This window comes from Ixodes scapularis, unplaced genomic scaffold (assembly GCF_016920785.2).
Source record: "Ixodes scapularis isolate PalLabHiFi unplaced genomic scaffold, ASM1692078v2 PGA_scaffold6__148_contigs__length_123643588, whole genome shotgun sequence".
Taxonomy (NCBI): domain Eukaryota; kingdom Metazoa; phylum Arthropoda; class Arachnida; order Ixodida; family Ixodidae; genus Ixodes; species Ixodes scapularis.
This window is the reverse complement of record NW_024609881.1, coordinates 108,629,011-108,644,634: the sequence shown is the minus strand read 5'-3', so window position 1 is coordinate 108,644,634 and position 15,624 is coordinate 108,629,011. Positions and strand designations below refer to the sequence as shown.

The 15,624-nt window shown below is 49.4% G+C and overlaps 1 protein-coding gene across 1 annotated transcript; it reads left to right on the top strand.

The window, feature by feature from the left end:
- Window positions 1-7,133: 7,133 nt before the first annotated feature.
- Window positions 7,134-14,138, top strand: LOC8050820 (N-alpha-acetyltransferase 60). The gene is made up of 4 exons (XM_029987365.3): window positions 7,134-7,341; window positions 10,376-10,716; window positions 11,322-11,590; window positions 12,531-14,138. Exons 2-4 carry the CDS (start codon window positions 10,408-10,410, stop codon window positions 12,646-12,648), a joined length of 696 nt encoding a protein of 231 aa, XP_029843225.1. The 5' UTR covers window positions 7,134-7,341; window positions 10,376-10,407; the 3' UTR covers window positions 12,649-14,138.
- Window positions 14,139-15,624: the final 1,486 nt, after the last annotated feature.

The window sequence follows — 15,624 nt, the reverse complement described above, 5'->3', positions numbered from 1 at the left end:
ACCTTACTTTACAGAGCCTCATTTTGGTACTTACTACATTGGATAATATCCAGAAGAGTGTAACCGACGAGCTAAAGGGCATTCTAGCAGGAGCCTTCCAACATGCTACGAACAATGGAAACAGAGCCTCCGTCGGTGCGTAGCTTCCCAAGGGAACTACCTTGAAGGGGATAACCTTGATTTGTAAAAGAATATGATTCATGGTTAAAATAAAATCAGTCTTATTACTTTTCTGCCACACCCAACGTATCGGAATAAAGTACACTCCAGCCACCTTGTCTAAACGGTGCTACGAATTATCCCAATATTTATTTGAAATCGCGGGAAACCCTTTTCTGTCCTGGACAGTCCGGAACAGAGCATGACGATATTGCACGAACCTGCTCAAGACGCAAGGTGCCGTAGGTTTCGCTGGAATGGTGGCTATGTGGCGCAAGCTGCCGCCCGATTTAAAGGGTTCAGTCGTATCCATCCATTCATCACCAATATATATTTCAAAAGTTAAAATTTCACGCGGTGTGAACTATCTACATGAGAGGAATATACAACGAGGTTGGGACTACACAAAGATTTGTATTTCTAGATCGTTTTTTCTACGACGAGACATGACGAATTTACCAACCGGTAGAATAGGTTGATGATGATGCATGTATGATATGGTACAAGCTTGAGAGCTAATAAACCAGGCCTTTGTCAAGATGGGCTGTGTATGATAACAATTTTAAGCACATGTATCCTCCAATGTGAAAGACCCGGCCACTGGGAGCGCGTGGCCGACACGGTGGCGGGCGGGGCGCTGCGCGCACTCCATGGGCGATTCCATTCTGCTTCGAGGGGAGGAAACGCATTCGGCGCCGCTCGGGGCTCAGCCGGGCCTGAACTCGCCTAAAGGCCGACGTACAACCTCGGTTTTTTGCAGGGAAGACAATCTTCTTAGTGCTCTCCTCTCCTAAGCTGCGAGGGGAGCCAAGTCAGCCAAATGGGGCGTTTGGGGCAAGCTAAAAAAACTTTCAGCCTTTCCACTCTGGTGAAGAGAAGGATGAGCAGCGGAGCTGTAGCTTCTGTTCTCGGCGATGGCTTTCCAGGCAGGCGATCTGCTCTTCTTTCGCAAGGGAATCTGAAGCGCTCGACGCAGTGGAATTTGAGGCGATAGCGGCTTCGCGGCGGTTGCGGAACCATTCGCGCTGCTGCGCACATCGCCGCTCGTTCCGCTCCCGCTCTTTCTACTCCAAAGGAAGGTTACCGCACTCTATGAGCGACAGCGGCAACCAGTTATCTGGTTGCCGCCGTCGCTCATAGATGGCGGTAGCTATCCAGAGTTCGGTGTCATAATTTTTTTGCTGGTGGACACGATCCTGGGGAACCTAGCCCTTAAAAGCTCCACTGTAAAAAGTGGAAACGATGTATGGAAAGGAGCAGGCGGGCAAGGGTGAAAAGCGCGAAATGGACGTCGTTCTTTAACAGTTCTTGGTTTAGGTTTAACGGAAGAGATCGCTTCATCGGCGTCCACGCCAAGAAATATATTCACGGAGGCTCGAAGCAAGCATAGTCATCACTGCTTTTTATCAGTTGTTTCTGGCGTAAAATGTCAGAACGGACACTGCCAAATACACAAATATGAAAGTTATATCTCAATCATATATCTAAACGATAAAACGTATTGACGAACGCATTCGCTCGTTAGAAGGGTGACACTGATCTTGTGCTTTTACAGAGCCAGAATAATCGCCTCTACTCAAGTCGGTCTCTCTCTCTCGAACAGAAACTACGGCGCTAGAAGGATACAGCCGTGGCATGACGCTGATGAGTTGCTCCCTGCCGCGAAACCGAAACCAGAACCGGTGCTGGCGTCTCGACGTCACTTCCGCGCGGCGCGGCGTCGCTCGGATCTGGTTGATACAGATAAAGCCGCGCGGTCAGGCTCCGTGCGCCTAGCGACGAACGGCGCGCGGTGCCCAGTTTCACCGCTCATGTGTTTCATGCCTTAACTGATCCTCGAGTGGGTCCTGGGGGACTATGTTGCGCTTTTTGGACTCCCAGGAGACTAGGGAGAAGGAAGTGACGTCACCGACGCAGCAAATGCGGATTGGATGTTGATTTTGTCTGTCAACAACCAATCTGCGTTTGCTGTGTCGTTGACGTTACTTCCTTCTCCCTAGTCTCCTGGGAGTCCAAAACGTGCAACATAGCCCCCCTGCCCTTGGGGTAGAATAGAATCGTCCTGAGCGCACGCAGTGTCCCTACCAGCCATCGTCTCTGCCACGCGATCCCAGTGGGTATTTCATATTGCAATCAATCATGGTAAAAAAAAAAAATTAAAGGAAGGTCCGTTGGTGGATCCTTAAGCGCGATCCAAACCAACGCGTTTTCGTGAGCGCGTAGGCGATGCGCTTCCCGGAAATTGCGTATTTCGTGACGGTTTTGCTGTTTCCGGGGCGCTTTCTGAGTCCCAACCACACGCGTTGGTCAGGCCAACGGTGCGGCTTCGGTCGAGCGGAGAGCATCTGTGCCAGACGGCGAAGAAACGCGGAACCGGAAATACAGTGCTCTCCACCGATTGGCCGGAAGAGGAGCGCCCCACTACGTCACAGCGCGTTTTCGCGCGCTTTCAGAAAAAGTTGAAATCATCAAACATTTTCTCGCGCTCCCGGAAGGCGCAAAGGAATCAGCCCGACGTCACGAAATACGCAATTCCCGAGAGACGCACGGCCCACGCGCGCACCGAAACACGTTGGTTTGGATCGCGCTTTAGGGAATTACCCTTGGAAAACGCCACACAGGTGCCCCTTTGGGAAACTCCAACGCTAACCCTTTCACTCTTCTCTTTTGGCTTTCTCTTCTGCTTCCTCTACTTTCTGCTGCCTTTTTTTTTTTTTTTTTTTTTTTTTTGGTTTCGTTACGGGGTCAGTGTTAGCTGTTGCTTCTTTGAGGTCCGAATGTTCTACGCGTCGAACTTTCTACGCCGATTATTCCAGAAGACCACGCATCCACATAAGGGACTCCGCGTAACGAGCCACTGTCACTTTTCGCCTCAGCGTTCGAATGTGCTGCGTCGCCGCCTTCGACGCCCGCGACGCTTTGTTGTTATCTTTCTTTTTCGCCTCGTCACTTGTCATCCGTGACAATATTCCTTTAATTCTTTTTTTCCGGCTTCTGTCGCACGCAGACCCTTGTCGGTTTGCTGATTCTTGTGCCGCGTTTCGGCCAGCCGAGCTAGGCGCTGCTTTCGATCCTCTGACTCGTTCGCCCGCTCTTTACACGCTTAGCAGACGGTGCTTTCGCTGTTCACCGGTTTCCCGCGCGCTCATTGGCTTCCGCCCCGTGACGTCACCTCCCTCTCCCCTTTGTCCTCTCCTCCTCTCCACGCGGCGCACTTCCCTCTCCACTGTTTTGTCCGCAGACGGACGGCGTCAGCTTTTCTTTGTCGTGTAGGTACTAATGCTAGCTAGCGCATGCATTAACAAAGCATAAACAATGGAGCGACGACCGAAGGTATAGAGTTTCTATAGAAAAGCCAGAGTATAGCGCGTCTGTTTTCCACACGCCGCCGCGCCGCTATTCGCCAAATTCGATCACGTGACAAACAAAAATCCAGTGCTGTGCAGGAAAGCATTCGCTACGGCCGCTCAGCAGTGCCGCTAGCCGCCAACTAGCCATTGGTCAACTGTGCTCAGGTTTTTTGCCTTTGCATGGAGCCGTACATAATCCGTTTCTCTGAAATTCGTCGTGGCATGAATGCAAAAATGTGTGCAGTAAAGATCCAGGAACACTTCTTTCTTCAGCGTCTGACGCAGTTGACGCATAAACACAAACGCGGGGAAAACATTATCCACATAAAGAAAGCACTCACACAAGCTAGTTTGCTTTTCACTTCCGGTGCCATGAGAGCACAGAACCATGGTATCCTAGCTAATGTATTGCATAAAATATTTTTTCTTTGGGCTGGCGGAAAAGCTTTTTTTTTTTTATTTTTAACACTGAATTTTCGGCACTCAGCTTCTTTTTTTTATTTTTAAGTAGATGACCAGTAACACGTGTACGTAAATCCGATTCATAGTCCGTTGTTAACGCTAGCCAGCTAGTATTCAATGCACACTGGGACCTCAATGTCACAGCACAACCCCGACATTTGACGCCTGTAGGCGGAATTAGTGTGCATATTGTAACAAAAACTGCGGTAAGTAATTGTCATCGGCAGAGTCCAATACGATAAACGGCGTGCTTGTTCACTAAGCTGAATTAATTGAGAAGAAGTCTACTGCAGATTTTATTTGCGTGCCATGTGTTGCCTGCCGCATTTTCTCAAAACCTCGACGAAATATTTCCCGCACGTTTACAATCAAATGCGACGTGGTCGGCAAAATGAGAACAGAAGGAACGAGCGCAATCTTCCGGCCGCATTCGTCGAAGCACGGTTCCTGCACGCGTGAAGAGTGCCTTTGCCGCATAACTTTGAATTTCAAGATGGCTGAACGCGTAACTCTGCTCCATCTATCCGAATGTAGCGCAATTGCTTATGCTCCCCTGTAGAGTTACTTCAACTGAACGTGAACAATCTTTTGTGATTCACCGTCCACTGCGCTGTCTCTGTTTGCACTGTGCCCTTGAGATGGCGGCCGGCTTCGAGAATAATGCTGCTCCTTCATAGAAATGCGTGGCTTCGCGGCGGCTGATCGTGCAGCTGCAGAGGTGTGTATTTTATTGACAGATTCTGCTTCGTCATTCGATTGAAGCCTTTCCGATTCCGTTTATAAGTGGCGTTCTCCAATCATCCACACACGTGAAAGAAGTATGAGCGAAAATAAAATGAAACTTCACTCAACATCAAAGTGCGTTTGTGTGTGTGTGTGTGTGTGCGTGTGCGTGTGTGCGTGTGTGCGTGCGTGCGTGCGTACGTGCGTGTGTGCGTGCGTGTGTGCGTGCGCGCGTGTGTGTGTGTGTGTGTGTGTGTGTGTGTGTGTGTGTGTGTGTGTGTGTGTGTGTGTGTGTGTGTGTGTGTGTGTGTGTGTGCGCGCGCGCGCGTGTGTGTGTGTGTCTCTCTGTCTGTGTTCTTTTCTTTGTTTTTCACAGTTTAGGGCGTTTAGAGAACTAGTTTGCTATTTCAGCGGGTAGGTTATTCCAGTTCGAGAGTGCGAGGGAAAACTGAATGCTGGAGCACGTTATAACACGCAAAAATGATATGTATTTCTCCCGTAGAGGGTGCGTCGCAAGTCGAATGATGTGCTGTTTTGCCCGTCCTTCGTGCATTATTCTTTCTAGTATTTAACCTTATCACCGACGCGCTCAACAAAAGTATATTTCTCCCGGTTGATGTAAAATCACGCCGTGAATTGTCTGGTAGAGTAATTTCAATGAGTATTTTTGGTACTAAGGGTTGGTTAGAATCTACTGCGTTAGGGAATTTCCTCCGGTGAGCGCATGAGGAAACAAACAGCGTTTGAGAGCATCATGCTGATGTAGAAACTGCCTTGTAGCCAGGGGGGGACGCAGGTATTTCTTGAGGGGGGGGGGGGGGGGGGGGCAGGTGTTGGTCAGCGTATCGTATGTTTAAGACCCCCCCCCCCCTTTCCCGTTTCCACGCCCTAATTTTTACACATGCAGAATTCAAGAGGGGAGTCAAAACATCCGGACCCCCCCCCCCCCCCCCCCCCTCTCTCTCTGAATACGCCCCTGCTTGTAGCTCCTGCATCATTACTTCTGGCCGAACCTGCTGGTGAAACTTTTATATACAGTGTGTTATGATTCCAAGGGCTCCCTTTGAAATTAGCTGGAAAAATTAAGAACTTCGTGTAATGAACTCAAACTTTCATCAGAGGTCTATATTAGTGGTTGATTTTACTGCGTGAAAGCCCAATGCACGGCGTTCTTGTGAGGACTTAGCGCATTACCTTCTTCACAATGTCAACGACCGGCTTCGACGCAGATGACCGAGTCAGCCGAGAGTTGCACCCGTGGCGCCATCTTCCAATAGGCACAGCAAGCGGTCGGTCGAAAGCAGATGACGCCACCGCCTGCGTTGCATTATTAAAAAAAAGAAAAAAGTGCGATTTTATGTTTTATATTTTTTAATTAAATACGAATATTACAATTTTACCTCAAATTGAATTCGAGTATTTTTCAATATGAAAAAAAAGAAAGAGAGAGAAAGAGAATTAATTATTATTATTTTCTTTTTTAAATTGGCAGTTAATTTTTTGTATTAAAAACATTTTACATCTTATGTGAATTTAGTATGAGCAGTTCAAAAATCATGGTTGGAAATCTTTTCTGGGAAGAATAATTATGAAAATGAACAGTTTTATTACAAGAAAAACATTTAGGCATCTGTAATAAGAAAACAAAAACCGCACTGGCACTGAAACACGATGTAACATTGTTTAAACACATAGTTTAAACACAACTTGAAGTTTTTTTGTTTTTTTCTTGTTTGTTTTTACTGTTCTTTAAAATTGGAAGTGGAACTCTAATTTTTTATAATTTATACCCGAAGAAATGAAACCTCAAAATCCGTATCGAGCCAACGGAGACGCTCTGGCACGTCAGCCGTTTCTCCTAGCACTCCGGTGCAAAGCAGTGAAGCTTGACGGGCACGCGACGGTTTGAAGCGGCGAAGCTTGCGGTCAGGGCGCTGGGGCCATGCAGTGGTGCTCTGATTTCGCTGCCTCATTTTGTTTTGTTCGTATTCGATCCCCGCTTTATTGTTCCGTCTTGAGGCGGTGTACGAATAAATAAAGAAAATAAATGAAACCGTGCTGGTAAAGTGACGGGGATAAAGGAAAGCAAGATGAACGTCAAAAAGACGAGGACAGGACAAAACATATTTCCTGGTCCTTTTTGCCGCTCATGTTGCCTTCTTTTATCCCCGTAACTCCACTTCGAGTTTCCCGCTAAAAATACTATTGCATAACAACGATGGCGATGATAATGACACTACAACCACGCCCAACCGCGCCACTCCCTCCTTTTTACGTTTTTTTTTTTCTTCTTCATTTTACCTAAGCTTAATTGCAAAAACATCACCACTACCGAGACAACTTTTAAAAATTTGAAAAATTATTATAAAATAATGTCGTCGAGGAATCGTTTAATACAAAAAATTTCACGCGATTTCTTGTCTGCTTTGCTTTCTCCTCGGCAGGTGCCCTTACGATCGTCCACCCACCGAGCAGCAGCAGTTTGGTTTGGTATCTGCCCGAGAGCGTCTCCGCCCCACCGAGTCACCAAAATCGGAGATGCTCGGCAGCGATTGTTGCTTTCGAAAGCTGGAAGTATCGCCACGCTTTCGTCATTTTCCCGGGCTTGCACCTCGCGGGGCCTTATGATCCTCATTCGCTAACACCGGTGAGTTGCGCTGCAAGTTCCCATGAATTCCGTGCCCATGCTGCGCCGAACCTTCGGTGTTGCCAAGTGCTCTCGGCGCAGCTTCGATGCCCATTCATTTTCCGTCCAACCGAGAAAAAAGAAAATGAAATGAGCGGCTCGTGATTGATGTGGCGTGACCCCCATGTTCGGAGGAAACCCCCGAGCCGCATTAATAACTACGAGTCGCGCGAGTCCAAGATCGATAACTATCGAGCACCAAAAAACTACTGCGTAAAACTTCTTTGGGAAGCGAGCCAGATAGCGCTCGAAGAACACCCGCTGTGCTTTGGCGTGCTCTCTCTCTTCCGAGAGTTCGCGCAGAGCGTCGAGTGATACGCGAGTTTTTTTCTAACGTACGCGCTCAGCTATAAGCTCACGCAGGCAGAGAGGCCAGCGCCCTACTCAGTGCAGCCGAGGGCCTGGGCGAAGCGAAGGAAACTCGTGATGCTCGCCACTTCCCTTGCGGTGGGGAAATTCATTCATTAGTGTGGAAGCGTGGAGGACGACGGTTCTCATGTGCCAGCGGGAAATTGAATTTGGCGAGCCCCGCGCGACTCCCACCGGACAGCGGTGATTCGCTCCCCGCGCAGACAACCTTTGCAATCGCGGGCAGGTTTTTACATTTGACTAAAAACACCGAGACTGGGACGAGAAGGGACGGACAAACACAAAGTCTGGAACACAAATGAAGTTTATTTGATTACTAAAGGGCTTGTATATGTGCATCAAATCCTACACAAAATGTTAGGGGGGGGGGGGGGGGGAGAGAGAGAGAGAGAGAGAGAAATGGGGAATCCCATGCCATAGGCAGTACGACAAGGCAACCTTTATAATAGCACTGAGAAGCAGTGATCTCTCTTATACAATAAAAACAATACTTTTTTTTTTTTTTTCAGCACTGTTCACATTGACAGTGCCCCCCAAAAACCTAAAAAAGAAAGATGTTTCAAGGATCACTCAAAACATACGCTTTTCTGGCAAAACCCGGAACACTAGAAAAGGAAGAACACAACAAACCAAACGACTGGGAATCCGACAGAAAGCGAACTGATCTTCATAAAACTTGGAAACAGGCTGGCGGCACTACCATGTGCTTTGCACACTGTATGCTTGAGAAACTAGTTAGTTTGCAGCACGTGTGCACCTCTACGTACTGTGGTCCTCGTGGGGATGTCGGATCGCTTTTCCACCTGTTGTGTTGAAACCTACGAGCACTAAATTAATCCAGAATACCTTCTACCTGTGGGACTATGCTGCCCCTTTGCGAAGTCTGCCGTCAACCATATTTCGATCCGCAGAAGAAACCAGATATGTGTTTGCAGTGTGTGCGCGGCGTCACCAGTGTTACTGTATGGCTTTCAAAGTATTGTTTTATGATTCGGCATTGTTTCACATTTTATTTCTGGAAAGTTTTGGGGCCCTATTGTTGCAATTGAAAGCTCTGCCTGAGGCCTGCGATGGCTGCGAGACAGCCTTGTGTTGCCGCAGGGTCTTTTTCGGTTGTTTCGTAGCCCACCCCTGGTCTAAAGGCTGCCACTTCGTCCGCTATATGGCCTTCGAAATGTCCGTGGGGCCTTTCTCGACGTACAAAAAGGGACTTGTCATTGGCTGGATAGATGTAGGGCTGAAAGACATCAAGAGCAGTAGGCATGCTTTCTGCATACAAACAAGCACGCGCTCGCTCGCGCCTCCAGCATGCAAGCCAGGACTTTTGGAGGTGCAGCAACTTCTAGTACAGACCTTGCGTTGTGAGAGACTATAATCAAAACTGTCTCTAAGCTGCCGGGCTGGGCCAGACAGGTGGCTGCAAAGAGTCAGTAAAAAATAATGTTGTTGCGCCTATGTTTAGACAGCACGTATAGTTAGTCAGCCCCAGTGGGCGTCTGGTGTTTCCGCTGAAAATGAGGTATTTAACCAGTGCAGTACGACTGTTAGCCTGGGGATTTTAACGTGCATCACATAGTAGTGACGAGCCACCGCATGCCAGCACGATGCTCATCTAGACTGAAACTGGCGGGGGTTGGGGCTGAATCCAGGATGCCTGGGTTTTGCAGCGTGAGCTTGTTCCACGCTCTCCGAGTTGCAACGTATCGGTACTCTTGGCCGCCGATCCCCCTCTCATCCTCCCAGCGACTGTAGCCCGTCAACACCTTCAGAAGACTGCCGAACTCTTCCAGCATGAACAGCTCCGGGCTGAACAGGCGACTGCCCAAGGTCTATGTCCAGTGTTTGGTGGGCTACAAGGTGTGGGGACCATGTGCTAGGGGCTTCTGTAGGATTGTCAATCTAGGGGTGCGACATATTTCTGAGAAGGGTTCTGGGGAGCTGCATACTGTAAGCTTGTGTGCTTTGTGTAGGAAATTTTGGGGGCGGGGGTGGGGAGTACAGACCATGGCAAGTCGTGCACTGTTCCTTGTCGGAGTGACATCCAGGAGAGTTGGGTGGGCTAAAAGATCTGGTCACCTCTCGTTGCACACTATGTCCCTTGTCCAGTGGCACACGGAAGTGGGCCAGTCGGTGGCTTCGAGCCCCGGTCGAGGCGACTACAATGCGACGTAGGCTTGTTGCGGAGAGGGCAGAGATTTCGGTGCCCGGGCGGTTAAAATTATTCCCCAGTGTTCCTCCGGAGCAAGCCAGGTGCCCTTCATTGGTTTGGCACATAAAACCACCAAACTTTAGATTCAACTAGCTCCAGCTGGGGCCAATTCCATAATCCAGCTTTGGCTGCACTGGTTCCCACCTGGGTTAACAGAAGATGCCACGTGTTGGATGGGCTCAAAGATGCAAAGACCTCGCACACCGTGCCCCTTCTCCCCTCCCCCTTACAAGTGACCTATGGTGGGATTTTAATCAGGTCGATAGCTGGGACAGTTCGTAGCCGCCGAACATACTGACATAAAAAAAAAGCGCGAACACAAAGAATGGGGCTGGACAGAGCGCCATGTTGCTACTAGGGATTTCATTGCGAGTGAGGAAGGAAAAAAAAACAAAACACCGCTGTGGTTGCCTGCAGGTTGAGGGGCGGTGCGGGGTGCGGGAGTGCGCATGCGCGGCCCCGTGCCCCTGAGCATAGACAGCAGCGTGCAGCTGCGCTTCCTGGGGCCTGAAGACGCGGCAGAGGTGAAGCGCCTGTGCACGGACTGGTTCCCGATCGAGTACCCGGACGCCTGGTACCAGGACATCACCTCCAACCGCAAGTTCTTTGCCCTGGCCGCCATGCTGGGCGGTCGCATCATCGGCCTGGTCGTGGCCGAGGTCAGGGCCCAGGCACTCTGCAGCCGCGAGGACCTGGGCCTCCTGGCTGCCCACTTCTCTCCGTCGGCGCAGGTCGCTTACATCCTCACCCTCGGTGTGGTAAGTGCGGGCAAAGGGGGGGACTGGTCCAACACCTCCTACTGGCGAGGACATCAAAACTATGCGGAGAGCAAGTCGTCTGCTCCCTGCGCAGGAGTTGCAGTGATGTCAGAACGATGCCGAGCTCCGATAGGCTTTGATTGAAAGAGTAGTGGGTAGACCTGAATGCTAGATGCCCTGAGGTCTACCCACTATTTTTTTCAATCGGCTAATAAGAGCTTGGCATTCTGACATCATTGCAACCCTCATGCAAGAAGTGGACAAACTTGCGCTCCGCATAGAAGCTTGTTTTTCCCAGAGCTGTATTTACCCAATACAAGACCTTTAGATTCTATCCTTTACGTCGCTCACCTCGATAGAGCGTAGGGCGCAGTGTAGCATAAAAAGCATAGACAACGAACGGTGCGACGTCAGCGGGACGCGACATGGCCAGACCTCTCCCGAAAGCGTTCATAGGAGGGTGCGAGCTCGACCTATTTCGGCCTTTGTGCCGAGCAGGTGCTGGACGCATGCACGGTGCGTTGTTCACGTAGGACGGGGTGGCTACAAAAGAGCTCTCGATCCATTCTTTTTGCGTGAGGACCGTCATCACCGCTTCTTCGCAGGTGCGTGAGTGCCGCCGCAACGGCATAGCAACCCTGCTGCTGGACAGCCTGCTCTCGCACCTGTCCTCCTCGGAAGGGGCGTCGTACGCCTGCAAGGCGGTCTACCTGCACGTGCTGGCCTCCAACACGTGCGCCATCCAGTTCTACGAGCGCCGCCGTTTTCGGCCACATGCGTTCTTGCCCCTCTACTACTCTGTGAGGGGCGCACCCAGGGACGGCTACTCCTACGTGCTCTACCTCAACGGCGGCCATCCCCCCTGGACCTTTCTATATCCTTTGGCCACCATGCTTATAACTTTTGAATAAGGAAACGGTTTGTTCTGAATCTTTAGATTATGGTTTAGACTACAAGCGCTGCATTTTGGGAGACCGAACGTTTTACGATGTATAAGTTTATTTTTGTGGTGAAAAAAACTATGTTTTTGTAGGGTACAGGGTTAATGATTGAGAATAACTTGCACAAAAAAGGGCACCGGAAAAAAATTTATTATTTCTTCAGGATAATGCGGCGGATGTCGGGTGGAGGTTGTAAGGTTATAATTAGCAAATCACTTAAAACCCGCTAATTATTGTTTGAAATATTTGCCTTCGGTGGCACGTTCCAAGTAGAGATGTGTTATGCCTGTCATCAAAATGACGTAGCTGCTGTTAGAATCCAGACAACTAAATTCTGCCCAGCGTATTTCACCGACAAATTTAAGCCGCGAGGACACTTTTATTCCCAAGTCATTGTGCGAAAAAGCGATGGAAGTCCCATTTGGAAGTAACGTCAGCCTGCAGCGGGTGCGCGTGGCAGGTCGTCGCAAGCCAACCCAACGCCGTCACATTATCTAGGGGTCACGTGGTTGCAGAAAAGACGCACGGCACTGCCGTTTCCTCGGGCATGCAGCTTTACTTGCTTTTCCTTTTCCCTTAGTTTTGGCGTAGTGGACTCGACAGCCTAACTTTACCAAGGAATAGTGCAGAGAAGTGATTGAGAAGTTGTGTTCTCACAGAATATTTTGTTTTATTCTCACAAAATAATTTGTGTTATTTTCACGGAATATTTTCAAAATGTGGCACCTTGCCAAACTTTTGGAGTACCACCCTGAAAGATTTTAAAGTACTATGCTGTTTTTGGTAGTTATGCATGTGACCATGTATGGCCCAGTTTGTTCAACATTCACTCGAGAAAGCGTGCTCTCCTTGACCTTGTGTCCCCCCGTGCACGGACTATGTGAAGCACTGGAGCCGCAAGGTGTCCCAGCTGGAAGTGTGCTCCCTGCCCAAGCAACTGCTCTGCATGTTTGGGAACCTCTTCTCACGCGTGTTCACGTCGCACAGTTGACGGCCCCTCGCACCGCCGGAACTCTCGTGACCGCCTTGTCGGCGCCGGAAGCACCCGAAGCCTTTTTCTTCTTTGCGGGGGCAGCCCCGACGGAGGCGTCGTCCCCGTGCGGTGCTTTCCTTGCACAGTGTTTGAGTCACAGAGTTGCTCGGACATTTTTGGCGCTGCTCCGCGAGGGTGCGAGTTTCTAGAAACTCCGTGTGGAGAGGTACTGGTGCCCTGTGATGCTGTCTAGAGTTGCTCACCCGAGCAGTGCTCTGGTGGGCAACATTGCTACGAACTGTAGATGTGCACGTGGATCTGGAACTGATGTTGCTCCGTGCGAGCACGAGCTCCTAGAAACTGACTCCCTGCGATGCCGTCTGGAGTTGCCCACCCGAGCAGTGCTTTGGTGGTCAACGTTGTTATGGAGGGAACTCTAGATTCTCGAGTTGTTTTGGAAGTTTTTGGCATTGCTGTGTTTGAGCTCGTTTCTAAAAGCTGTGTTGAGAAGAGGCACGGCCACTGTGCGACGTCGTGGAGAAAACTCCAGGCGCTCGACTTGTGCTCGAAGCAAATGTTAATAAAATGTATTTCATAGGACCTCCAAGGGGGAAACCGCCGTCTTGAAAACCTAGTCAAAGCTGCTTTCGGGAAAAGTGTCACAAAGGAAACTTGATTCGCTGGATTGGTTCTGCCAGGTGGCACATCTAGCGCCTTTGTCGAGTAAGCTCTTCGAGGTGATTTGCGAGGACGAGCACTCTTCTAGGAAGTTGCGTGGAGTCGCCAACATCGCCATTGTTTCGGGAGGTAACGACGTTGTGGCGCTGGGCATTTTTCGTGCCAATAACGTTTGCGCACTTGGACAGGTGGTTTCAGTTTGAAGAGATATGGCATTCTTAGAGGCGAACCGAGTGTTGCGTCGGGTGTCACCAAGTGTCGTCGGCACCTGGCGCGGTCGCCGCGTCTCTGTGCAAGGCTTGTTCCTGGTAGCGAGGTCTTTGAGGAGGGCTGCTGCAATTTCAAACGGCCCTCTGGAATTATTCTCATCAGAATTGTTTCAGAAGTGATATCCCAGGAAAGCATTTTCTGCATTGCTCCACAAAAGGCCTCCCGGTTTGTTAGCTCCACTTTTGCAGTTTGCACATCCCATGTGAACAAGTTTTCTCGACATTGCGGAAGCCGCTACGATTGTTTTGTTTACAACCTTGCCCCCCAAGAATGTTGAAGAGTTGGGTGCGAGGACTGGCGGTGAGCTAACGACTGTCCCAGTGCAATATGTTGACGGTTTGTCCCCCGCTCGTTAGCTCCCCCTAGTGCCGGTTCCCGGGGGCGGCTTTCTGTGGACGACCGTTGTGGGCATGCAAGGCGACCAAGAGCGATCTCGGCAGCTTCGTAAGGGCAACCATTTCGAGCCACAAGGACCACTAGCTGTCACAAGCCGACGTCTGCTGTACATAGTTTCTCATTGAGAGCACGAATCTATCGAATAAAGTTTCTGCCAACAAGCACCTGATTGCTATGCACACGAGGCAAGGCTGGCTGCAATCTCGGCCTTCATTTATTCAATACAATATGAATACTTGTAAGGATGAAACACTGAAGATGGGGACGGAAACGGGACTTCTTTCACTGAGCAACAACATAGAATGGCACAAAAATATAAAACTGCCCCCCAAAGGTTTCAATGTTCTCGAAGGGAGGGGGGGGGGGGGGGGGGGGGCTTTTCCACTTTTCCTTCTTTGAGAATGTTGAAACCTTTGGGGGGCGGTTTTATATTTTTGTGCCATTCTATGTTGCTTAATGAAAGAAGTCCTGTTTCCGTCCCTGTCCTCAATGTCTTATCCTTTCAAGTATTCATATCGATTCACCTACACGCTTGTTTTCAATCATTACTTCATTTATTGTTTCTCTTTCTTCCTTGTGGCTGGTTTCTCTCATTTCTGTTTGACTGCGATAGGCTCTGCCAAGACTGTTTCCCCTTGTAAACCGAGACAGTTTATAGTGGGAAACGAGTAGTGCATATATTTGATTTCGCAACTACTGCAAGACTTTGTCTGTCTAGTACAGATAGAAATGGTTCAAAAGCTAGCCGAGAGGTGGCAACAGTGGTCCCTCGTCATAGGCCGTTCCACGTGATCTTTGCACAGTCCATCGCAGTCAAACAGAAATTCGCAGCCTTAATTCGCATTACTAAATTCGGTAAAAAAAAAAAAAAAAAAAAGACGTCCTCTTTTCTGGCAGGAGCTGTCGGAGCTTCGTGTTTGCACAACTGGTAATGTGCAGTTGTGGGAAAGGAAGCTGGAGAGCACGCCTCCCTGGTGACGACATGTCTAACCTTTGGCCGATTCCATATGGTTCCAATCAGTTGTGTCAAATGAAGTGTAGGGTCTCGCAAGGTGCAAGTCCGTACTACTACAACTTTCCAAGGTATGAAGTAATCGGTTAAACGTAAATTACCACTGCCCGTGTCCGAGCGAGATGCAGTGGCCATAATGAGCCCCAAGTGGCGGTTAAACAAAAATGTCTGTGCATTGCACCTGGCGTAACTTTCCAAGTTTACCGATACAGTGATGCCTCCATCGCTTGGCTAACGCGGGATTACTGTGCCGGCTTTGGCGCCATTGTTTTGTTTTGTTTTGCTCTTAAAAAAACTTCTACAAAGTAAGCTTGCTTTGGTTTCACGTGCTATAATGTTTTACGCTCCGATTCTGAACTTAATTCTCGCACAGTTACAAAGACATTCGACTGTATTCTCGCTACCACTGAAACTCGAGACGTCTCCAGATTCTCGTTGCTTGGCACTGCAAGTTTCAGATTGGAACCTGCATGAACCCATTGTGTGCACCTTGGTTACAGGTTTGTACGAACCTGCAACCGCCTTGGTACCAATCCACTTTGCAGTCTAAGAAGATGCCAAAGAAGCGAGCAGCTTCGAGGACCACTTCCTCTTGGAGAGAAATGGTCCGGGCCCGGTCCACAGCCTTCCAAAGCTCT